Source organism: Ictidomys tridecemlineatus, chromosome 6 (assembly GCF_052094955.1).
Source record: "Ictidomys tridecemlineatus isolate mIctTri1 chromosome 6, mIctTri1.hap1, whole genome shotgun sequence".
Classification (NCBI taxonomy): domain Eukaryota; kingdom Metazoa; phylum Chordata; class Mammalia; order Rodentia; family Sciuridae; genus Ictidomys; species Ictidomys tridecemlineatus.
The window spans coordinates 104,319,779-104,345,505 of record NC_135482.1 but is presented as its reverse complement, the minus strand read 5'-3'; the positions used below and the strand labels follow the sequence as shown (position 1 = coordinate 104,345,505).

Below are 25,727 nucleotides of genomic sequence, written 5' to 3'. Positions count from 1 at the left end.
GGAAACTCTAGAGTGAATTTTTCTCTAGTGCATCCTAAAATGACGCCCTGAAAACACATTCACAAACTGAAGGTAAAAGGATGGGAAAAACATGCCACTCACATGGGCCAAGTAAACAAACAGAGGTTTCCATCCTAAAATGGGCCTCTGAAATCTCAGCTGTAAGCCTGGAATGTCAGGACATACTAACAAGGTCTTGCCACTCTGGCTGGGATGTAACTGCAACATCCCCCAGTACTGTCTGACCTCTAGCAGTTCTGTCCTGATCTCAGTCTTACAGAACCTTCTCTCCATCAAACCCCATATATCTCATTCTATGTATGTGAAGCCTCACTCTTAGTCAAGGACTCATCAGTGTTCCCCACAGAGACCTCTGGAGATCTTTGTTGATACAGATTCCTCCTCTCTTGTGTCTCTCCCCATAAATTACAACCATCTGTTGCTCCCAGTTTCTATCTCTGCCTCCTCAATGGGATGTCCTTCTATTTGGAATCCAGAACCCGGAGCCCCAGTCAATAACCTGTTCTCTTAGAGCTCAATTTGTGAGTTTCTGTTCTCTCCATATTGTACTTCTGTGCTGGTAGTTATTCCGTGCCTAGAAATGATAGATTCATATATTTTGCCCATTATAATTTATGGCAGAATGCCTCCTTCATTATCAATTATTCCAACATTGCTAGAAGCAGAAGTTCTTGCCAGTCAGGTTTTTAATCAGGGATTTTGTGGGCTCCAGATGTATATAAGATTTATATTATTGGCATGGGCCAGAAATGATACCACTAATATTCATTCAGAACTGATCCTCTAGGATGAGGGTGTAGCTCAGTGATAGAGCACTGGTCTAGCATGTTCAAGGCCCTGGGTTTGATCCCCAGCACAGAAAAAAAAAAATGAGTTCTCATACTTTGGAAAAGGAACCCTTTTATTATTTTTAAAGAGAAGATAAGATCCCAACTTTAATTCTGGTCACAAGGGAGAGGTAAACTATGGGAATACCTGCAGGCAAAAAAAAAAAAAAAAAGACTTTTTATTTTAAAACAATGTTGTGGCTCAGGAGGCTGAGGCAGGAGGATGACAAGTTCAAAGTCCACATCAGCAATTTAGTGAGGCCCTAAGCAACTCAATGAGATCCTGTATCTAAATAAAATGCAAAAAAAAAAAATGCTGGGGATGTGGCTCAGTGGTTGAGTACCCCTGAGTTCAATCCCGTTACCAAAAACAAACAAACCAAAAAAATAAATAAATAAAAATAAAAACAATGTTGTGTTTGCTCAAGAATATGCAGACTCAACATAATCATAGCTCTAGAATTCACTACCACAAAGCACAGGAGAGAGGACTTTGCCCAGACACCTCCCTGCTCATCTTTCACCTTTTTAATTTTTATCTATCCAGTCACTGAGCACCTAGCATGTTACAGACTATAGTAAATGTCAAAAATGAGTGACATCCAGTACCTGCCTTTGCGCGTCTCTCCCTACCTGGAGTGTGCAAAAGTGTGAGGGGATGTTGTAAGTCTGTCAGGTTGGGAGAAATTAGGGGAAGGCCCTGCTGAGCAAGACTGAAGTAAGGGTATTTGACATGGATGATACCTCAGAGGACTAAGTTACTGTATTCATAAACAGAATTATTTATTATTACCCACATTGATAGTGAAGGATACTACAGAAGTTAAAATAATGCTGAGCTAGCTGATATAACAAATGCACTGAGACATAAATAATGAGCAAGACATAGCAATATTCACTTCTTGCTAAATAGTCCTGGGTTAGTTAAGAAGTTGGTGGAATAGCTCTTTTCCATGTACCTTTTCAGGAACCCTGGGTGATACAGGCTCTGCCAATTTCAACTGTGACTTCCACAGCAGCCCTGTGAGTTATCATTCCAGCTATCTGAAGGGGGAAAGAGCACAGAGGTGCAAGCACAGAGGGCTTCTATGGGCCAGGAACAGAAATGGCACATTCCACTCTGCTCACATTCTGCCAGCTAGAATTCAGTCTTGTAGCCATACCTAATTGTAAGGGAGTCTAGGAAATACACTCTAGCTGTGTATTTAGGAAAAAGGGGAGAACCTGGGATTTTGATAAGCATTTCAAAAGCATATGTCATAAAGACCTATCAAAAATGGTAAGTTTAGTGTGACATAGTCATATTTAATTGTACCATATTAAAATTACAAATTTACCCATAAAGGAGGTGAGGGGGAGTATGGGAGGAATGAAGGAACTTTGGATAGGGTAAAGGGGAGGGAGGGGAAGGGAGGGGGCATGGGAGTAGGAAAGACAGAGGAATGAGATGGACATTATTATGCTAGGTACATGACATGAAGACATGAATGGTGTAATTCTACTTTGTGTACAACTGGAGAAATGAAAAAATTGTGCTCTAAATGTGTACTATGAATAGAAATGCATTCTTCTGTCATGTTGAACAAGTTAGAATAAATAATTTTTTTAAAAAGTTACAACTTTACATAATTATCTCCTTAAGTGTATTCTAAGAACTTCAAATTTCGGCACCCAAGACAAGGCAGGGTATGTAATAATTGCTTATTAAACAGTTTTTGAATGAATGAATAAATGAACAAATGAATGGTGAAAGAGTAGTTTGGATCTTAAATGTCTCCCAAAGCCCATGTGTTTCATGCTCAGTCCGTGCTGCTATTAGGAGGTGTTAGAACCTTTAACCTGCTATTAGGAGGTGGCTTTGTAGGAAGTCTTTAGGTCACTGGGGCATGCCCTTGAAAGGGATTATGGGACCTCAGCCCCTTCCTTGTCTTTTCTTTTGATTCCTGGCCATGAGATGAGCAGTTTTTCTCCATTCATGCCTGGAATGTCGGGACATACTAACAAGATCTTGCCACTCCAACTGGGATGTAACTGCAACATCCTCCAGTACTGTCTGACCTCTAGCAGTTCTGTTCTGATCTCAGTCTTGAAGAAACTTCTCTCCACCAAACCCTATATATCTCATTCTATGCATGTGAAGCCTCACTCTTAGACAAGGACTCATCAGCAGGCCCCAAAGAGACCTCTGGAGATCTTTGTTGATACAGATTCCTCCTCTATTGTGCCTCTCCCCATAATTTACAACCATCTTGTTGCTCCCAATTTTGATTTCTGCCTCCTCAGTTCAATGAGATGTCCTTCTATTTGGAATCCAGAACCCTGGGCCCCAGGCACGTAGACCTGCATGATGTGCTACTTCAGCACAGACTCAAAGCACCAGGGCCAACTGATCATGAACTGGAATCTCCATGCCATGGGGGAAAATAAAACTTTTCTCCTTATAAGTTGATTATTTCTGGTATTTTGTTATAATAACAGAAAGGTGAAGAACATAAATGGTGAGTTTGGAAGACAGTAGTAGTTTGCCAACAGATTTAGTTGCTTCTTGAGGTTCTTCCTAGAATGTCACATATCTATGCTATTAGTTTAGAATAAGTTGCTTGCCTTTCTGTTTGTTATGGCAGGCAGACCTGCCTTCAGGTCATCAAAAACTGTACCAAATCTTGTAATTACAAGTTAACTAACTACATTTTGTGACATTCAGCATTTGAATTTACTTGGATGTGTGGAACTCACTCTTGCCCCTTCTAATTCTTAAGCGGGTACTGTGTTCAAGGCTCTAAAGTATCATTTAGAAGTTGGGGAGCCAAGCTGATTGAGATGCACACCACTTCTATAGCCAGGAAGCCAAAGCACATTCCTGGGTTGCCAGGCATGGTAGCTTCTCCTCTTCTCCAGAGATAGGCTTCTCTTGCTCCTGGATTCATGTAAAACCAAAATAACATACAACTTCACACCTATGAGGATGGTTGTAATCCAGAAGGTGAACAGTAACAAGTACCGTTGAAATTGTGAAGCAATTGGAACCCTCATGAATTGTTAGCAGCAATGTAAAATGGTATAGCCACTTTGGAAGATGCTGAGGGCCATTACCAAGTAGGAATGATGCATTGAAATTTCCTTGCCAAGCGTACCCCATGCTGCTTAGAGGACATTTGATGGGACATTGCATGCATGCTTTAATAAGGTGACCTTGCTCAAGGACCAAGGCGGATCCGGGTTTAGAGCTGATCAGGTTTGAGGAAGTAACTGGCTCCTTGAGTTTAAGGCGTTGCCAGTTTAAGATAATGGGTTTTAGGGAAGTTGGAGATTGAAGATTATTGCTGGGATTAGGGTGTTCCTGCTGCTTGTTCCCGTTGAGTTCTCGTGAGATTAAAATGGGATTTGGAGAGAGCCTCGTGGAGTAGGTGGATTGTGCGGGAGACGGCAGAACGCTATTGCCCCTGGACCTGTGTGGAGGCGGTGTGAGAGCGGGAATAAAGAATTGCTGTTTGAACCTACGAAGGTGTGTGGTGGCTCGTGATTCTGGTGCCAAGCCGAGACATTAAAGCATGCATGCAATGTCCCATCAAATGTCCTCTAAGCAGCATGGGGTACGCTTGGCAAGGAAATTTCAATGCATCATTCCTACTTGGTAATGGCCCTCAGCAGGAAAGTACTCTAACATTTGCTGAAAAAGCCAAACATACAGTTACCCCAACCATTTTTCTCCCAGATATAGACTCAAGAGAAATAAGAGAAATAAAAACATGCACACACAAAAAAACATACAAAAGAGTTCCTAACAGCATCATTCATAATAGCCAGAAAGTAGAAAGCCAAATTTTATCAACTAATAAATGGATAAACAAAACATTATATATCTTTACAAGGGAATAGTTTCCAGTCATAAGAAAGAATGAAGTACTGATACATGTTACAATATGTGGCTAAACTTTAAAATCATTTTCCTAAGTAAAAGATCCAGGCATAAATGCCACATGGTGTATGGTTCCACTTACATAAAATGTCCAGAATAGGCAAATGCACCCGAAAGAAAGTTTATCAGTGGTTGCCATGGATTAAGGGGATATGAGAAAGGTTAGTGACTGCCAGCGAGCATGAATTTTCCTTTAGAAGGACGAAAATTTTCTAAAATTAGATTGTGGTGATAAGTGTGCAAGTCTGTGAATATACGAAAAATCACTAAACTGTATTACACATAACAGGTGAATTTTATGGTGTGTGAATGATGTTAATAAAACTGTTATTTTTAAAAATGGAATTCCTAGAAAATTAGAATCGCTTAAAATAATTCATTGGATGAACTTAACAGCAAACTGGAAGAGGCAGAAAAAGTATCCATGAAGTTAAAGACAAATCAACAGAAATTATCTAATCTAGAGAACAGAGAACTAAAGATTGGAAAAAAATTACACTGAGCCTCAGGAACTACTGGAACAATATCAAACAGTCTAGCATACATGTGACTGGAGTTCCAGGAAAAGAAGAGAATGAAAATAGGTCAGAAAAATTGTTGAAAGAATATTGGCTGAAATTGGAAAATATACAATAACTTTCAGATTCAAGAAGTTTAGCCAACTCAAGTGAAAAAAAGTAAAAAGAAAACCACACCTAAGAGGAGGTACAGGTACATGAAACTGCATGTGTCATACAAATGTGTCACAATGTATCCCACTATTATGTATAGTTATAATGTATCAACTTAAACTAATTAAAAAAGAAAGCCACACATAAATGCATCACAATCAAACTACTGGAAACCAAAAATGAAAATAAAAGCTTGAAAGCTACCAATTTAGAAAGAGATTACACATGAAGAAAATGATAATATTAAAATATGAGTTAAGGTTAGCTTCTCATAAAACAATAGAGACGTATTGAGAGATTCCTAGAGTGCTGAAAGACAAAAAAAAAAAAACCTGCAAGACATTAATGTACGTCCAAGGAAAATATCCTTCAAAAGAGGTGTTGAAATGAGGACACAAGCTGAAAGGATTTGTCATCAGCAGAAATGCACCTCAAGAAATACTAAAGGATGTTCTTCAGGCTGAAGAGAGATGATGACAGATGAAACATGGATAAGAACAGCCTCTGATGGAAGTGTCATGAAAAAGATTGACAGTCACTGGTCTAAATAGACTACTAAATGGTTTTCTATACACCATAAGCTACTTCTTTTCCAATTAGAGTTTTAACTCATTGATTTGTTAGGATATGAATCTAATGGTCTGCAAACAATATTTTAAAAAAAAATAGACTAGAAAAGAATAAAACAGAAATTTCTCTTTTCAAAAAATGGAAACAACATAATAAATCTTTTCTGATAAACAATACTATTAATAAAGCTACAGTTCATTATGTTGGGCAATGTCTTATACAAGCATCACTACAACATTCTTCTTAAAGTTTAATGTTGATGAACTAGTCACCTCTTTTAAGATAAATGAGAATGATATAATTTATTTCTTTTCTGACCTGGCTGTCAGAAAACTCACAAATAATTTTTTTCTCAATTAATAGCTATTTTTAGTTTAGTTTTCTGATGTAACAATATGCTCTCAAGCCTGCTTGGACTTGATCCAACTAAACAAACCATCCATGATGATTCCAGATTAGAAGTAGTGTAAGGTACAGCCTTACCTAAAATATGACCACAGCATTTAACTAATCTCTTTCAAAATTAATATCTCCCCACAGAGCCCCAGTTCCACCCACTTTTCCCATTCTGAATTATTGGCTTTTATACTTCCTCCTAATGACCTAATATAAATAGAGTAAAAGCAACAGGGTGAGTTGCTGTGGGAAATATGAGGTCCAGGGTCAGATCCAAGATTGAATTCTGGGTTCATCCTTCAATGACTGACATATGAAAACAAGCATATATCTTAACCTTTCTGAACATTAGATTTTTCTTCTCTGAATCTTTATAATACTGATTCCCAAAGTCAAGGTGAAGCAAAAATACTAGCAGCGTCTAGTACAAAATAGATGTTTTATAAATAGTAGTCTTCCCTTTCCCTAATTTAATGCCAAGAACATATGACCTGAGCTACAAAATCATGCATGGTCTGGCTCACTCTTCCACTCACCCTCTTGGTCACTTTGCTTCAGCCACTTGGCTTCCCGCTATTCCTTGGACAGCTCATGTCCTTTCCTGTCATCTTGGAATCCTGGAATCTTTCACCTATACTTCTTTTGCTAGATCATACTCCAGAAATCCATGGTTTATTCCTTCATTTAATGCAATCTCTATTCAAAATCATCTCCTCAGAGAGGACTAACCAACAGATCAAAAATACAGATTGAGTCTACTTCATCCTAGATTCCCATCTCCAGTAGTCAAATTTCTGTTCTCCGTGTGTTCTAGAATGTCATCCACTGGCTAGGACAGGCTTCTCTTAGCCAGCAGAAAAGGCTCACAGGATGGTTAGATTTCCAGAAAATCATTTTCTCATTAGAGAAAAGTCATGCTTCACTTTAGACTTTATGAAAATAAAAGTTGGAAAGCTACCAATTTAGAAAGAGATTACACATGAAGAAAATGATAATATTAAAATATGAGTTAAGGTTAGCTTCTCATAAAACAATGGAGATGTATTGAGAGATTCCTAGAGTGCTGAAAGACAAAAAAAAAAAAAAAACCTGCAAGACATTAATCTACATCCAAGGAAAATATCCTTCAAAAGAGGTGTTGAAATGAAGACAAGCTGAAAGGACCCAAATGCCTCTTGCCCTCTAACCTTAACCTAAGATAAAAGATAGAAGGCACACAGAGAAAGGAGACTAGAACCGGGGTTAGTTCCTAGCTCCTCTCACAACCTCTTCAAATAGCAAACAAAATGGCCCCAGGGCACAACGAGGCAACTCAGCAGAAGAGGTTTTGGGAAAGAACCTTTTCAGGGCCTTAGTTCCCAAAATGATAAGTGTATGGCAAGACAGGTCAGAGGAACAAACAGACCCTGGATGTCCAGCAGCTGGGACACAGTGACAGAAAGATTGGGCAAGGGCTCTGATGTCTGGTCCCAAAGACAAAATGCAGACAAGTGGAGAGACCAAGAGTATCAGAATAATCTGGAAGAGCTCTCTCACCTTGCCTGATACCCTCACTCCACCACTTGCCTTTGGGCTGAGATCTTTACCTGGTTCAATGGGACTTCCTGCCCCAGGCCAGGGTCCACATGGTCCCTAGGAGTATCACCTATGCAAACAAAAGCATCAAGACTACCACTGACACCTATCCTTGGTTCATTGTCCATGCCAAAATAGTGAGCATCTCCCTACTTCATGGCTTTCTCAAGAATTATCAGAAACAAGACACCCAACAAAATCTCACTCCAGGTAAGTTTAGCCCTGCCCGGATGCATCTGTCTATTCACTATAATTTTGAAGATGCAAAGTAACATCTTTATCTCCATATTTACTACAATCTACTTTTCTCCCAAGAAACATCCCTGGGCAAGCAATTCCTGTGTTTTCCCACGCCTGATGTAAAATGACTAATATTGAAGCCCTTTATAAAGGTGGATTTGACTAAGGACCGGATCTGTGAGGTCACTCTAGGGATGCTCAATCTTCACCAGTCTGCTACTGAATTAAGCCTGGCTAGCAGTTTACTTCCCTCAGACTCTCTAAGCAAACGTCCCAAGAACTGTAACAAACAGAGGCAAAATTATTGAGATAGGAATTGGGGGGGGGGGGATCCCTGTGAGGTGGCCACACCAGTCCCCTGCCTCCTGATCTCCCTTCCCTCTCCTTGATGGGCGTGAGTTTCGGGAATTGTTCAGGTGTCCCTCATTTTCCCTGCCGGGGAGGAAAGGGGTAGGTTTCTCGCACTGCCGTGTACAGATTCTCTTGAGGTAACCAATTCCGAAGGCTGAGTTAAATGCCGTCTCCTTCGCCCCCTCTCTCCTAGAACACACTGAATACTCAAGACCAGGGTCCCCGGCTGGGGAAACTCACCGCGCAGCCCCGGGGTAGCCATGGCGCGGACTCATGGGAGGCAAAACCCGACTGCCCCGCGACCGCGTTGGCTTCTGGACAGGCTTATACCGCCACGGGGCTAATTCCATCACGGCTCAGCTCAGTCTGGACGTGCCCGCCCCTTGCCTGCTGCCGCCTCCGCCTCCCCCTTCACCCCTCCCGAGTCACCCGGCCATGCGCAGCGCAAGTCTGAGCTGTTACTCTCCCTGCTGCGCCCTGGGCGCACCAGCGCTGGGAGTGCAGTCCCGCGGTGAGGTTGAGTCTGGGACACGCTCTTTCTGAAACCGAGAGGCAAGACAGTTCCCGCTGCCTTTGCTTCTAGACCCGAGGAGGCGCTTTGCAATCTGGTTTGGCGTGGGAAAATTCAGCCAGATTATCTCATGAACCGTCTAGTTGATTAGTTTCCAATCCTGCCAGCAAAGCGTCCTTCCAGCAGCCCCAAAGAGCCATTCACTATCCAGATATAACCAGGGATGAGAATGAGAGCCGCCCCCTGAACAGCAGCGGGTCCCTGTTGCACACCTGTCCTCACTCTATCTCACCACCAGCTATCCTCGCTTTTCTCTAGATTCAAGGAAGAAACTGAGCTGGAGATGGGGAATAGATGTACCTGAGACATGCATAACAAGAAAAAGGGCAGCAAGAGGCAGGGAGAAGGATAGGTTTTATAAGAGTTTCTCCATGGGATCTAGGACGGGATTAAGGAGGATTGTGGAGATAAATCATGGGATCTCCATTCCCAGAAAACAAAAGGCGTTCCATCTCTAGGATGGTCTAGGTGCCTGGCCATGGGCTGAGGGATAGAAAAGGAGTCAGCCAAAGGGCGATTCTAGATTGTGGAATCTACAATATACTCAGAGGTATCTAATTCATTAATAAACTAATTCATTAATATCACCAGCCCCCCAAAATGAAAAAGATGATGTTAGTGTCTAGTGTGCGATTTGTGACCACTGACAATAACTCTGAAGAATTTTTCCTCCTTTACTAATAAGATGGGCTGGTGATGAGAGCTCCACACTTTATAAATGAGAAACCTGAGGCAGAAAACAGAAAGTATAAGAATACAGAATGAATCAAGGGAAGAAGTGAAGGAAACCAAAGATATTGTATCCCACCCTGGAGGGGGGGACTTTATTTCACTCACTCCAAGTAATAAAGGTTGATATTCATATAGGAATTCCTCTTCATCAGGCAGGCTTCTTGATACTTTACTGAGAATAGTTATTTTAATCCTAAAATAATTCTGTGAGATAATTACTGCATTGTGCCCATTTTACAGATGAGGAGACTGCAGTGTAAAAGGTCAAGCGACTTGCCTCTAAGAGGTGTGGTAAGTTCCAAGCAGGCAGCCTGCTCCAGCATCCCTGTTCCTAACACTTTGCTATTCAGATTGTCTCTCTCCCAGACAATACCCTTTTCCTGTTTACTTCCAGGGATGCGTCTCCAAATTGTTTCAATCTCAAAAGGATTGGAACACTTTCTACCACTGCTCCTTTGTCCATTCCTTTTCTCCTCTCCCTCTGGTCCCTGTAAACTTCTCCCTTGAGACTCCCCCTAAAACACAGGCCTTGGGGGACTGTTATCTCATTTATTCTAAGAGTAAGCATGAAACAGGGACCTTTCTAAAAAGCCTGCTTTGGCTTTTCTTCTTTTTTTAACATTTATTTTTAATCTGTGGGTGGACAGATTATTTAATTTTTACACAGTGCTGAGAATCAAATCCAGTGCCTCATGCATGCCAGGCAAGTGGTCTACCTCTGAGCCACCACGGCATCCCCCCAAACAATTATCTTGATGGTAATGGTTTTGGCACAGGATATTAAAAGGTATTTGGCATTTACTAGGATGTTTCACTCCTAGCAAAGTTGAAGGGTGCTCTCACCCAGGAGGGTCTTTTACAGCTCTCCTGGTTTTGTTTGTTTTGTTTTGTTTTTCTTGTGATTGAACCCAGGTCCTTGTGCATGTGAGGCAAGTACCCTACCAACTGAGCTACATCCCCAGCCCCATTTTATAGATATTCTATAGTTAGTTCTTCTACAACTTCTCCACTATGTGAAAAGTGCATATAAATATGGAAATCATCTTGTGCTGTCTGGCTTTTATTCTTAACAGTGAAATGCTATGTCAGTATCTATGAGAAGTTCAGGCCATCGAAAAACTGACAACCTATGCTGGAGAGACAGCTCCCTGCCAAGCAGCTGCCTCCAATAACACCCTGTCCCCAGGTAAAGTGTTAGGCGATCAGTCAGAAGAGTGACAGTTAATTCCCTGGATCTAGTTTCCTCCAGAGAGAACTTAGAGGCCCCTCAAAGTTGGGGGGTCAGGGGATGGGTAGAGGGATGACAGCCTTTGAATTATTGAGTAGTTATACAAAACTTCTATCCTTTCTTCCTTCCCTCTTCCCCACTAAACTCCCCACCAAACCTACTCAGCACAATCTATTCCATTTCCCTGTACCTTGGTTTCTCTTGAGGTTAGTTCCAGGCAGTAACAGAAGTGGCAGAAACCTAGGAATGCAGCAGTCACTAGTTCCCACAATAGCAAGGAAAGAATCTTCAAGCAGCAGAGATCAAGACCATGTGGCTCTGGTGCAGGGGCCTGGGAATTTTTGGATAGATGTCAGAGCACTGGGTTCTGAACCTGGCCCTGTCATTCAGCAGTTATGCGACCTTTGGAAAGTCACTTGAATTCTCTGAGCTGTTTCATCATTTGTATAGCAGTGGGGGAAAGACCATGGATTATATGACATCGAAATTCTTTTCAGCTCCAACATTCAGTAATTTCAATGAGTTGAGTCTCTCTGTGGCACACCCAGGATATTCCCTTCATTCTCATGGGCACCTTTTCCCCAACCAGTGTCTCCACCATCTTGCCAGCATGCACATGTAAACTTTTTTTTTTTTTAAGAGAGAGAGAGAGAAAATTTTAATATTTTTTTTTTTAGTTATTGGCGGACACAACATCTTTGTTTGTATGTGGTGCTGAGGATCGAACCCGGGCCGCACACATGCCTGGCGAGTGTGCTACCGCTTGAGCCACATCCCCAGCCCAATTTTTAATAAATTTTAAGGAAAGATAATCTTTAGTTGAGAGTGCCCATGCCAGTAAGTAATTTGGGGACTAGGTGATACTTGGTGTTATCTACAGCTATTCCCACAAGGCTATCTGGGGCACATGGGGTGTTGACACCTAGTATAAAGCATTTTCAGCCCTTAGAATGAAGGAAATCCCTAATGTTCTGTTATTAATCTTAGAGTCACTTATTCCCACTTTGGGACTTGATATCTCTATTTTTATTCTTGTCCCTTCTTACATTAGAACAAAGCACAATTACCTAAGGACTTCCAGGTTTTACTTTAGGCAGTTTATTTATCCCCACAAGCCCATGAGTGAGACCACCACTTCAGTTTTCCAAATGAGGAAACCATTAATGAGCACCATCAATGGACCACATAGACAAGCAAGGGAGCCCAGGTGTGCCCCCAAGTCTGGGACTCATCTGCCATGGCTGAGCATGGTAGGACCATGCTTCCATACCTGTCAGCACCCAGATTTCATGTGGCCTCGGTCCTCCACAATGCCAGCCACACTGACAATAGCCATATCTATCTTGGCAGAATCCTTGGCCCAGGATCCACCCCTCTGCTATACCCAGAAGTCCCTCAACTCATAGAGTTGAGAACTCAATGTTTCTAAGCAAATCCATTCCACTTCAGGCCACTGAGTTGAGTTTCAAAAGTGGCCTGCCCCACACTGTGCCCTCCCCAGCCCATGGAGGTAGAGACACTACTCATTCCCTCCCATGGACATTGGATCTGCAGTGTTTGAACTTGGGGCCTCTGCTTTCTCCCTCAGAACGAGTCTCAGAACTCAGTCCTATCCTACAGTTGCCATCTCGGGATTACAAACAGTGCACCACCAGCCTGTGCAAGATGAGAGCTTGACTTTTATTGTGGGAACCAGAGCAGTAGTACAGACGACCGGGCAGCACTTTGGCTGGCCGGGCCAAGGCGGGCAGCAGCAGGCATCCATGGCAGTTGTAGCAAGCCTCACTTGCTGCACTTCCGGGGGGAACATCTGCACTGCCTGGCATTGAGGATGTCATGATACACAACAGAGCCATTGGTGCAGAGCAGGGGCACATGCATGGGCTCCGTCTGTGTGGGTGAGCAGCAGGAGCACTGGTCCTGTACATCCTCTGTGTCGATGGAGTATACAGCCTTGCTGGCACATTTGCCCTGAAATGGAGCAGAGAGGCAGGACATCAGGAGGCTGGAGAAGTCTGGGGTAGCAGGACTAGGGACAGCCTATGTCCTCCCCTTATTCCTCCAAGCAAGGCAGGTCGTGCCTCACCCAGGCACACCCAGGACAGCTAGGCAATTTTTAAAGGTAGATCTCAGGGAAGTCTGATATTTCCTCTATCCTATGTGCACACCCAAATCCCTCTAGCTTCCATGTTTATGCACCTTTGAATGTTCTTTAGGAAATGTAGCCCAAATCTTCCATTTAAAAAAGCTCTTCATTCTCTTTAAAGAATTTATTGGGCCTTTCTTCTATGGTCAAAAGTTCCTAGTTATATAATAAAACATTTACTTAAAAAACACTTCAAGTTCCTTTCCCCTCTCCTTGTGATTCTTCCAGATCCTTCTAGTATGTAACTGAAGAGACATGTCCTTGTCCTGGTTCAAACAAGGAGACTCAGCCCTCACCACCCAGGCCTCTCTGAAGTCGGAGAGCCTTACCTGGCAGTAATGAATGTCCACTTCCTCTTGGGACTTACAGTCTCCCACTTTGACATACTGCACCCTGGCAGTGATCTCTTTGCAGTCAGGCTCCTCACCTGTAAAACAGGTGAGAGATAGAGCTTGGGGGCTGGCTGGGATTCTGAACATTCTTCAGCCCCATTACCCTCAATGAGCTGGAGATAGGCCCATTTCACAATCAACAGATAACCAAATCCAGCTGCAGGGAGGAGAATTAAGTTATCCTGATACACTTCTGCTGTTCCTGACCCTTTAAATTCAGAAATACAGTTACTGCTGGATTTAATTCATTTAATTGTAAATTTTAATTGCAGAAGGAGCCTAGATATGCTGTAATTCGGTGGTGTAGATGGATGGGACTCACTTTAATATAATTGTAGACTTTAAAAAACATAATGGCTGGAGCAGTACTCTCAGGCTATAATTACATTCACATGCTAATGGGCAATGAAGTAGCCAATAAATAAAATGATATTAATTGATGGTTTGATATTAACTCCATCCCTGCCTTTGGGTCAGAGGAAAGGCAAATGTCAGGCCACTTAAAGGACTCACTGACTCTGTGGCAGCTAAGAAAATCCCAAGGAGCCTTCATAGAGTCCTCTTTTGGGGTACTGCTATCTTCAGGTTGCCCCCGTGGGTTCTCTTACATGCAAGGTTTAGTGGTCTTCAAACTGAAACTCTGCGTGGCCCACTAAGGATTCTAAGAGTTAATGCCAGCTCATTATTACCATTGGGACAATGGGAGGTTTCCATTCTGGGACAGCTCCAAATCTAAGTCAACCCTAACTACATGATAGCCTGCTTCCCAACTTCCCAATAATTTCATTCTAAAGGCTAAGGCTGCCAATAACATGAAGAGGATGGATAAGGAAAACATATCTGGGTAAACATGTAATTTTTTATGGATATAATAAATCCCTGAACATGGTTTGTTCAGCCTCCTGAACACATCAACCAACAAGAGCCCCTTGTTACTGGTTTTGTAAATAACAGCCTCCTAACCAAATTCCATGTGCAATATAGAGAATTCATCTCCTCTGATCATTTCCTGACTTCACTTCTTAAACCATTCAGAAGGGAATTGTAGAAAGAAATGCTTTCAGAGTGTCTTATACTCTGAAAATTGGTTACAGCAATTACAGGGGCTATCAGAGTAAGCCATCAAGAAAGGAAGGAATGATTGAAGACTGAAGGGATTCACATTTTCACTCTGCTTATCTCTGCCTGAAAGTAAGTAGGGTCTATGAATTCAAAACAAAACTAAAAATAAAAGATATTAGTCCAGACAAGTAATTCTAAGCTACTTGTTTTCATGAACACAAGAATGTGTGGGAATTAAACTGTCTGATGTGTATCTCCAAAACTGCTGCTATGCTCTATGAGTGATTAGAGTCAAAGAGTGTGACGTGACAGGGCCCCTGAATCCAGTTTGCTCCTACTTGACTGCAAGGTCAACAGGAAGCATGAATGAAGAAAAGGGGGTAATAGACCTAGACCAGCCTCATAAATCTTTGAGATCAGACACTATGTTGTCTACGGCCCCTGCAACATGCAATGGACTATCATTAGTCATCCAGTGGCTTCCCTTTCTCTCCAAGATAGCATGACATGCAATGAATAAGGTGTGTATGAACTATCTGCTCTGTGAAGATCATGGATTAAGAGTGCCTGTCTTCAGGTAGCTTGTTGGAGAAAGGTGAGAAGAGATTACTCCACAGGCATTTGAAAAGAGACTTGAACAAGGGGCAGTCCAATAACACTCAGGGAGATGAGGCTGTTCCCTGCAGAGTTGTACGCAATGATTGGCTGAAAACCAAGAAATATCTTTCTGGAATAAAGCTTGCTGCAAAGAACAGTGCCTGGACTTGGTATAATGGGTTCCAAAGGACAAACTTCCAGTAATGTACTCACATGTGTCACAGCAGGTGCCTGGAATTTTTATAATTTTCCCCTAAGGAAACAGCAGAGTCGTAGATTAGACACAAATAGTTCATAGTGGACAATTTTCCAGTCACTGCAGATCAGTTCCTAGCTCTGAACTCACATCCCTGAGCTTACGTCCCCAGATGTGAACTGTGCTTTCCCATCACACATGTGAGCCCATAGCCACCCTACCTGACCAAAAAGTTGCTATTTTGATTATTTTGAATTTTCTTCCAACTGAGTCTTCAGGAAGATCATTCCCAAGGAAACAAAATTGGTTTGATCTCTCACCTTCCTATTCAAGGATCACAGATTCAGCTTTCCTCAAGTGACAGACTTAAAAAAAAAAAATCCTATACTGCAGAGAACTTTTCCTCTCCATCAGGCTTTAATTCTGTAATTTCATCAATTCTTAAACTAGGTCAGAGGTCTGCCTTGGATGATGGGAATAAGAACTGGGCTGCATGCTGTTCAAAAGGACGCTATTCTTAGAGTCAAAGATTGAGATAGTCAAGACAAAAGCAGGGTCTGAGCTGCAATTACTCACTCCCTCAGCCAGACACTTGTGTTCATCAAAGGGTGGGCAGCCTGTGACTCTCTTCTCCCAGATGTACTCTCCTCTCTCGTTGACCTTGCAGAAGTGACTATCACAGCCATCCTGGAGTGTCTCGTCACGCTGAAAGGAAAGCAGAGGAGAGGGCAAAACAAACTCAAAGACAGTGTTTTGGGTTAAAAAGTCACTCCAAACCAGGGTCTTCACTTGGGGTTGCTGAAGCAATTTGGAGAACTATGGAAGGAGGATAAGACAATGAGTGTAAGATTTCCCACACTCTGGATACAGAATAGAAATGGAGTTTGGTTTTACAACTCGTTTTCTATAAACAGGGATGCATAACGTGGAGGATTCTATTCTGACCATGCAAGTGGTTCAAGAACGGAGGCAGAGCAAGAGTAAGCTGGCTAACTGATAAAGGAACAAGAAATGAGCCAGGGGGCATCAACCCTCAGCCCCACCTGCTAATTCTAGCTTTCATTGATCAGAGTTGATTCCCCCTGATTGACTGTCTGATCTCACAGACTCTCCAGGCTATAGACAATCTTACAGATCCACCAACTCAGATAGAAGGGAGCAGGGGCTGGGGAGAGGGGAAAGCAATGGAGAGGTACTGGGGTTTGAATTAGAATAAGATGTATTCCATGCTTATATAGTTATGTCAAATGGATTCTATTGTCATGTATAAACTAAAAAGAAGAACCAATAAAAAATCCTTAAAAAATGAAAATCTTAAAGATCCATCAATTTCAATTCATGAGGCTATATGCCAACTGCATTCTTGCCAAGCAGAGCAGCAAGATAGTTAAATAAAAAAAAAAATCTGTGCCTCCTACAGGTCATCTGTCTTTTCTTTATAGAATGAGAAATAAATAGAAAAAGAAGCCAATATTAAGCCCCAATTAGTCCCTCTTTCTTAAAGAAAAGAGCCCCAGATGGTGATGAGAGGGGACCAGATGGTGACATGACAGGGCCCCTGAATCCAGTTTGCTCCTACCTTCAGCGTCATGATCTGTCCTCCTCTTAGCTGAATGGTGCAAGCTGTAGGCAAACACTTTCCACAGCATTCTCCTTGAGTCTTCTCTTCCCTGTAACCCTATATCCAGGGAAGAAAGCAGACACAGTTGATCTCCCCAGAACATCCCAATTACAATTAGACTTGCATGGCCGACCCTTCATTTCCTATTCAGCAATTCCACCCGGAGTTCTGAAAGTCAACGTCCAACTCTAACTAGCTTTTATCAGTTCTCAGTCCCCTAGACAGCATTTCTTCCCTTTATTTAATATTTTGCTCAAATTATAGCAGTCTGACCTATTAAATTAGACCTCTCCCCTGAACTTCAGACTTACATATTCAGTTGTTTTACTGGATGGTTGTTTATCTTATTATCATCCCAAGACTTATTTCCAAAGTTAAACTTAATTTTTGCTCCATATATCATCCCTTTCCAGCCTTCTTTATCTTGGAAGATAATGTCATGACACAGTTGCTCAAACTGGAAACACGGAAGTCATCCTTCACTTCTCTATTTTTCTCACCCCCTCCCCACTCAGTCACCACCAATTCTTGCCAAAAAAAATGCATCTTAAACTTATCCACTGCTTGTCATTACCAGTATTTGCTATTGTCTAGTCTAAGCAATCATCATCTTCCCACTGGACTCTGGTAGTAGTCTTATTTTGTCTTCGTACCTCCATTCTTGTCCCCTATTGTAGGTCACTTACACCTGCTAGAATGACATTCTTAAGATAGGTCTGGTCATGTCACTCTCCTGCTTAAAACCCTTTGGATAGAGTTCCGATTCTAGTAGGGACACAGTAGCTTGTATTAGACTTACTCTCCTTCAGATAACAATTATAAACTATTAACAAAATATTTAAAACAATTATTTAAAGGCATTGGAAGATGACCAAAATCAGGAACAAATGGTAGGCTATTTGATCCTTGAAAGAGGGAATCATAATGCACAAGATTCATATTTAAATGGCTTTTCCCTTCAGAGAAATCTGTATGGCTCTGGGTGGCTGAAACTTAAGCAGGAAACTATACTTGCATTTGTCTGAGGACTCAGAGGGAAGAGTTTGCAGCTGCTAGAAAAGCTGGAAACTGAAGGAGAAAAAATTAAATAAAAGAGGGGGGGAGACTGAAAGCGGGAGGCCCCAAATCTGCATGTAAACTTCCCTTCAATCTCTGCTTGACTTCTTAGTTATATTTACAGGGAAGCCTAAAATAATCCAGGGACAAAACAACACTGGACAACTAAAGGACCTGAGTAGAAATGTCAGCTGCCACACACCACAGGGGAGAGACAGTATCTGGAGTCCAAATTCTACCAAGTTGGAGGGGCTAGGTCAACACCTGAGGTTTCTATTGAAATCTCATTAATACTGGGCCTTAAGAGTGAAGACCATTCCTCAGGACCAAGATATTTGCCCTAGAACTAAGAGAAATGCTGAAATAGATCTCCCTACTGTAGTTTTGGAAAAAAAAATTTAGTTGTAAATAGACACAATACCTTTATTTTATTTATTTTTATGTGGTGCTAAGGCTCAAATCCAGTGCCTCACCCATGCTAGGCAAGTGCTCTATCCCTGAGCCACAACCCCAGCTCCCCTAACGTAGTTTTTGTTCCAAGTGAACCATCAAAACCTAACCACTTCCTAGTACCAAACTTCACATTCATTGTGGGAGAATTGTAGAATTAAGAGTCTCTTCAATGTATCTTGTACCGAGGTCTAATATATAGTAAAACATTTCATGCAAACAGGGGTCAAAGATGGCCAACGAGAGGAAGGCTATATCTTGCAGCTTCTCGGTGACTCAGGATTCAAACAGTGGGAGTACTGCTTCTCAGCAAGATGGGTGACAAGAAGGAATTAACAGAAATGCAAAATTGGACTGTCAGAGACTCAGAGACCCAGAAATTCAGGTGCTTTGAATTGAAGACAAGAAAGAATACACTGGAGTCAACCCAGAAGAACCAGTTTCCAGCAGAGGAGAGAGAAAACAAATAGAAAGAAACACAGTGGACAAATTTGGCCCAGGAAAACCTGTAGAACAGAAAATAAATATGAGCTATACCAGAGGCTACACAATGAGCTGATGCTTGAAAAGTTCTCTATGTTTCTCAACAGGCAAGCAGAGAGCTGAGGCAGGAGCCATCTAGAAGATGCCACGCTGCAGATTGCTGCTGTGGTATCCCAGGAGATCACAGTAAATACTACCATACTGTTCCAGCTAGCACCTGCCATGTGGCTGAGCTACACCTGGTAGAATGTGATTGAAATAGGCATAAAGACTGTATCCTGGGGATACAAGTCAGAAACACAAAGGAAAGTGCAGCTTGCTTTCTCTTTGAGTCTGTGGCTCCTGCGACCAGCTGAAGAGTCAGGGAAACTAAATGGGCACGCCTAATTTCACTTGGGGATGAGCCTGGGAAGGCCATGTTTGTGAGTGGTAGAGTATGTGGGACTTGTGGAGGGTGGGTCTACCAGCCCTATGAGTAGAATTAATGGGAGGCCCCTGAGACTCAAAACACCCAACAGAGATCAGCATCTGCCTGGCCCTAGGGGTGTGTTGATCTCATCTCTCCAAAGCAGATACCATCTGACAAAATTCTAAAGAATTTTAGAATTTTAGATTCTAAATGTTAGAAGTCTAGCCACCAGAATTTCTCATTTAGAATTCTGCTTCAGCCCCACCCCGGGAGTAAATACATCAGTACAGTCTGCCATACAAAATTCCAACTGCATTAATCCCATTCCATCTCTCCTTATGCAGGTGAGATGGAAAGCCCAGAGCTATTTAGCCCACTGCACTTCCAGACTACTCCAGCTGGCAGCTCAGTGAGCAGCACAGAAAGAGGAAGGGTTTGACCATCGCCAGCCCTTGGGGTGTGCAGCCCAAAGAGAAATGGAAAGAAGGCAGTCTAGCATAGGAAGTACATATCCATCCTTACAGACAGTTTTGACCACCTCAGCAGAAATAATTTTTTCCACATTATTTTCATGTTTCAGAGAGAGAGAGAGAGAGAGAGAGAGAGAGAGAGAGAGAGAGAGAATTCTTGCTTAATTTGCTGCTTGGATGCACACACACACACACACACACATTTGTTTCTTCTTTTCATTTTTTCTTTTTAGTATTTATTTGCTATTTTGCTTTGTTTGGCCTTTTGAGGATTAAGGGGTTTTGTTTGTTTTGTTTTTTGTTTTTATTTCTTTTGTTACTCTTTCTCTTCTTCTCCCTCTAATATTCAAATTCTCTTTTTCCCACTTTCTCCCTCTCTTTTTATATATTTTGCTTCTTTTATCTATGTTTTCTCCTCCTTCTTTATATTTGTTGACCATCTGAATTTCTTCTTTTGAGAAATGTCCCTTTTATTGATTCAGTTGTTTTCTGGGATTTCAGATTGCTAAATATTTTTTTAATTAAAAAAAAATTCTTGATATAATCCCCTCTAAGAAGAGTAACTGGCAATGAATTTCAAATTTATGTATGACTATTAAAAAATAGACAGGTTGAAAATAAAAGGGGAAAGATGGAGCATGTAAATTACTAAGAATAAGAAAACTGAGAAAATTACAACTGCAATGTGATATCTTATCTCACACCAGTCAGAATGACTATCATCACAATGATGATAATAGTAATAAAAATGCTAACAATGATGTGGAAAAAAAGGGGCTCTTATACACTGTTGGGGAATGTAAATTAGCAAAGCTGTTAGAACAGTATGGAGGTTTCTCAAAAAACTAAAAACAGATCTAACAGATATCCTACTTCTGGGTATACAGCCAAAGAAAATGAAATCAGAATACCAAAGAGACTTCCATGTTTTTTGCAGCACAATTCATAGCAGCAAAGATATGGAATCAACCTAGGTGCCGATCAATGGATGAATGGATGAAGAAAATTTGGTAAATATACACAACATTCAGCCATAAATAAGAATGAAATCCTGTCATTTTCTGTAAAATGGATGAAACTGGAGGACATGCTAAGTGAAATAAACCACACAGAAAGATAAATACCCCCACATGTTCTCTCGCACATGTTTAAAAAAAGTCTATCTGAATGTGAAATAGTGATGACTATAAGTTGAGAAGGGTGGAGGGAGAAGGTAGATAAAGGAAGGTTGGATAATAAGCACCAAAACCCAAGTAGAAAGAAGAAATAGTTCTGGTGTTACCCATCAGTATAATGACTACAGTTCATAAGAACCTAGGGAGCATTTTATAAAGATCTGGAAGAAAGGAGCTCAAAGTCTCCAAACATAATATGTTAAGGAGTTGGGGAGTTGGAAATGCTAATAACCTTAATTAGTTGATCAGTGACTGTCTTATGCATATGTTGAAATATCATGCTGAACCCTACTAATATTAATGATATTTAGATTTTAAAAAGAAGGTTGATATAGATAATAATATTAATACCAAAAACAGTAGACTTTAAAATGAAGAATGTTACCAAAATTAACATATCATAGTGATAAAAGAGTACATTTATCCATAAGACATAAGAACCCTAGATGTTTATACTTCTAAGAGCAGAGCTTCATAATTTATACAGCAAAAATTAACAGAATTATGGAAAGGAATAGGCTAACTCTTAGTCTTTCATAGGTGATTTTAATGATCTCTCAGTAATTGATAGGACAAGAAGGAAAAAATATCAGTAATGGTTTAAAAGATTTGGAGAACTATGCCAATCATTATGACCTAATAAAAATAATAGACTTCTATACCTCCAAACTGAAGAGTACATATTCTCAAAATTCACATTAGAGTTTTTCCCAAGATATATTAAATTCTGGCCCAAAAACATGTCAAAAATATGAAATTATATTCTACAACCACATTAAATCAAACTGATATTAGTATCAATAAAGTATTTAGAAATACTCCCTCCCGAATATTTGGAAATCAAATCAATTTTTTTTTGGCACCAAGGATTGAGCCCAGAAGTGCTTAACCACTGAACAACATCCTCAAACTCTTTATTTTTTACTTTGAGACAGGGTCTCACTAAGTTGCTAAGGCTGGCTTTGAACTCAGAATTCTCCTGCCTCAACCACCTGAGTCGCTGGGAAATAAAATAGTTTTAAATAACCCATTAATTAAAAACAAATAGAGTAAAATAGAAAATATTTTAAACTAGAGATAATTTTAAAAACATAAAAATCTGAGAAGTGCAGTAAAAACATTCCTTGCAGAGAAATTTATATTTTTAATTCTTACATTAAAAAATCATGATTTAAGCTTCCATCTCAAGAAACTAGCAAAAGAAGAGCAAATTAACCAAAAGTTATTATAAAATAGGATGTAATAAATGTTTAGATCAATAAAATAAAAAATAAATATATAAAAGGAAAATAAAAAGGCAAAAATTGGAACTTCAAAAAGATTGATAAACATGATAAATATTGGGCTGGGGATGTGGCTTAAGCGGTAGCGCGCTCGCCTGGCATGCGTGCGGCCCGGGTTCGATCCTCAGCACCACATACCAACAAAGATGTTGTGTCGGCCGAGAACTAAAAAATAAATATTAAAAATTCTTTCTCTCTCTCTCTCTCTCTCCTCTCTCACTCTCTTAAAAAAAACATGATAAATATTTAGCTATACTATTCAAGAAAATAAAACACAAATTGTCAATATCAGGAACAGTGGAGGAAGCACAACTATAGATCTCACATATATTTAAAGTACAAAAAAGGAAATGTTATAAACTATTTATACCAATAAATTTGAAAACTTATATGATATAGACAAATTCCATGAAAAGTCAATTTACCAAAGCTTATTCAAGAAAAAAAAACAAAAAACTTGCTTAAATCCTTTTCTATTCAAAAAGTTGAATTTTCTATATAAACATTCCCACATGAAAAATCTTCAGGACTAGAAGACTTCATTGGTGAAATCTATCAAAAATTTTAAGAAGAAATGATACCAATCTTATACAAACTCCTTCAAAAATAGGAAAAAAAGGAAACACTGCCCACCATATTTTATTGGATTCAGCATAATCCTGATCAAAAAACCCAACACAAGTATTACAAGAGAATAAAGTTTAAAACTATCACTCTTTGATAATAGACATAAAAAATCTTTAACAAAATATTAGCAAATGAATCTAATAGATGTAGGAAAGGGTAACATATCATAACCAAATGGGATTTATTAAAAGAATGAATGGTTGGCTGATCATTTTAAATCAATCGATGCAATCTCTCATGTTAACGAAAGTTTAAGGGGAAAACCATTTGATCATCCTAATACATACAGTAAAACTATTTGACAAAATTCAAAATAACATTGATGATAAAAACTCTAAGCATGATAGGAATAGAGGGGATTTCTTTAATCTGATAGTGAATTAATTCCCCTTAAGGTCAGAAACAAAATATTCTCACCATTCCTCCTGGATACCATACTAGAGGTATTAGCCAAAATGACACAAGAAAAATAAACAAAAGTCATAAAGACTGCAAAGAAAGAAGTAAAAACTGTCTTTATTTGAAGGTGTCATAACTGTTTATATACAAAATCCTTAGGAATCTGCCCTCATGAAAAAGAAAGGAAGAGAGGGAGGGAAGAAGAAAAGAAGGAAGGCAGACAGGCAGCCAGCCAGCCAGCCAGCCAGCCAGCCAGCCAGCCAGCTGCCCAGCCAGTCAGATATTAGTTCAATTAATTAGTGAATTTAGCAGAGCTGCATAATACAAGATGAATATGCCAAAAAAAATATAAAAATATTAAACAATAAGAGCACGAAATTTTTTAAAATTTTCATTCATTTATAATATCATCTAAAAACTAAAAATTCTAGGGAATAATTTAATAAAATAAGTGCAAGACATTTATACTAAAAGATCACACACCACTACAGAGAAAAGTTAAAGAAATCTTTTATAGTTTTTATGGGTCCCTACAAAATTCATATGTTGGAACTTAAACTCCAAGGTGATGGAATTAAAAGATAGGGCTTTTTGGAAAATGATTGAAGGTTCTGTTCTCATGAATAAATAATTGTTCTTCTAAAGAGACTGAGTGGAAGGTGCTAGTACCTTTTGCCCTTCTGCCTTCTGCTATGTGAGAACATCACAAGAAATTTTCACCTATGGGTAACAAGCTATGTACTATATCTGCTGACATCTTAATTTTAGACTTTCCAGACTCCAGAATTGTGAAAGAATAAGTTTCTTTTCTTTAAGAATTACTTAGTCTCAGGTATTTTATTATAGGTGCACAAACAGACTGAGACAAAAGCCTAAATAAATGGACATAAACTTATATTTAAGGACTGAAAAACTCAATATCTTTAAGCTGTCCATTCTGTCTAGATTAGACTATATATTCAATATAATCCAGCATATTTTTGAATCTTAAAAAAAATTGACAAATTGACTAAATTTACTTGAAAACAGAAATGGCATGAGACACCAAAACCATCTTGGAAAAGAACAGTTGAAAGATGTGTATGATCTTACTTCAAGACTTACAATAAAACAACAGTAATCACACAGTGGTGTGATGATAAGAAAGACAAATTAATCAGAGGATCAGAAAAGAGATCAGCAATAGATCCATATGGATAGATACACTTCATTTTTGGCAAAGGTGCCAACATCATTCAGTGAGGAAAAGGATCATCTTTTAAGAAATGGTACTGTAACGACTGGATATCCATGTGGGGAGGAAAAACAATGCATTTTTATTCCTACTTTACAACATCTACAAAAACTAATCCCTGATGGATCCTAGACCTAAACATAAAATCTAAGATAAAAAAAGCATCTAAAAGAAAACACAAGAGAATATCTTCACAGCCTTGAAACAAAGATTTCCTAAACAGGTTATGAAAAACACTCACCATAAAAGGAAATATCCATAAACCAGACTTTATCAAAATTTAAACTTCTGATCTTCAAAAGTTACAATTAAGAAAAATAAAAACTGAACCATTGAGGGAAAATATATTGTAATAATGAACTAGTATCTAAAATAAAGAAAAAACTCATATAACTCTGTAATAAAAAGTCAAACACCCCAACTTAAAAATGATTTTTTTAAAAAAGATTAAACCATCATTTCACAAAATGAAAATAAATACATAAAATGCTTTTCATCATTAGTTAACATAAAAATGCAAATTTAAAACACTTCAAGATATCACTCCACAATGGCTAAAATTTAAAAGCTTGGCAATAGGAGGCTTCTCCCGGAGAAGGATGTTAAGTTTCCACTTATGTCTACACTGCTCTCTGTTGTCCCCCCGGCAGCTGTTACTAAGTGGGCACCCCTGAGTTCAGCTAGGAACTTATGGATGGTGGCTTATGAGGAAAACCTTTCATCTGTATCTGCAAGGGAAGAAGTAGCAACTTCCAGACACAGCATTTCACTATTTTTGCAAAAATGCTCCCAAAGTGGGAAGACACCATAAGGTTGCCAACTTTTTATTCTGCAGACTAAGAATATTTTAAACAATTTTAATAAGGTAAAAACTTTAAAACTACCATCAGCTGTCTCATCGTTTGGTAAAAATCAAAGTTCTTAATTCTTCTTACTCTTCCCCTAAAAAAAATGTAATCTCAAAATAAAATTTAAATAATGAATTTAGTTCTGAGAAAAACTAGCTCTGTTGTCATTCTTGTTCTC

At 39.8% G+C, this 25,727-nt stretch overlaps 2 protein-coding genes across 7 annotated transcripts in view; both read right to left on the bottom strand.

Annotated features, from left to right (window-relative positions):
• Positions 1-8,912, bottom strand: part of Ano2 (anoctamin 2) — a 352,659-nt gene extending 343,747 nt beyond the window's left edge. For all 3 annotated transcript variants that reach the window (XR_013423166.1, XM_078015366.1, XM_078015367.1), the window contains exon 1: positions 8,811-8,912. Coding sequence is in view for 2 of the 3 variants with exons in the window: in XM_078015366.1 (XP_077871492.1) it covers positions 8,811-8,832 (22 nt within the window). In the remaining variant the exon portion in view is untranslated. The remainder of the gene's footprint in view (positions 1-8,810) is intronic.
• A 3,848-nt stretch (positions 8,913-12,760) lies between these two features.
• Positions 12,761-25,727, bottom strand: part of Vwf (von Willebrand factor) — a 155,519-nt gene continuing 142,552 nt past the window's right edge. For all 4 annotated transcript variants that reach the window (XM_005338364.4, XM_078015364.1, XM_078015365.1 and 1 more), the window contains 5 exons: positions 17,074-17,172; positions 16,071-16,199; positions 15,512-15,551; positions 13,577-13,674; positions 12,761-13,072 (listed from right to left, as the gene is read on the bottom strand). In XM_005338364.4, the coding sequence (XP_005338421.2) occupies positions 12,884-13,072; positions 13,577-13,674; positions 15,512-15,551; positions 16,071-16,199; positions 17,074-17,172 (555 nt within the window). In that variant the 3' untranslated portion in view covers positions 12,761-12,883. The remainder of the gene's footprint in view (positions 13,073-13,576; positions 13,675-15,511; positions 15,552-16,070; positions 16,200-17,073; positions 17,173-25,727) is intronic.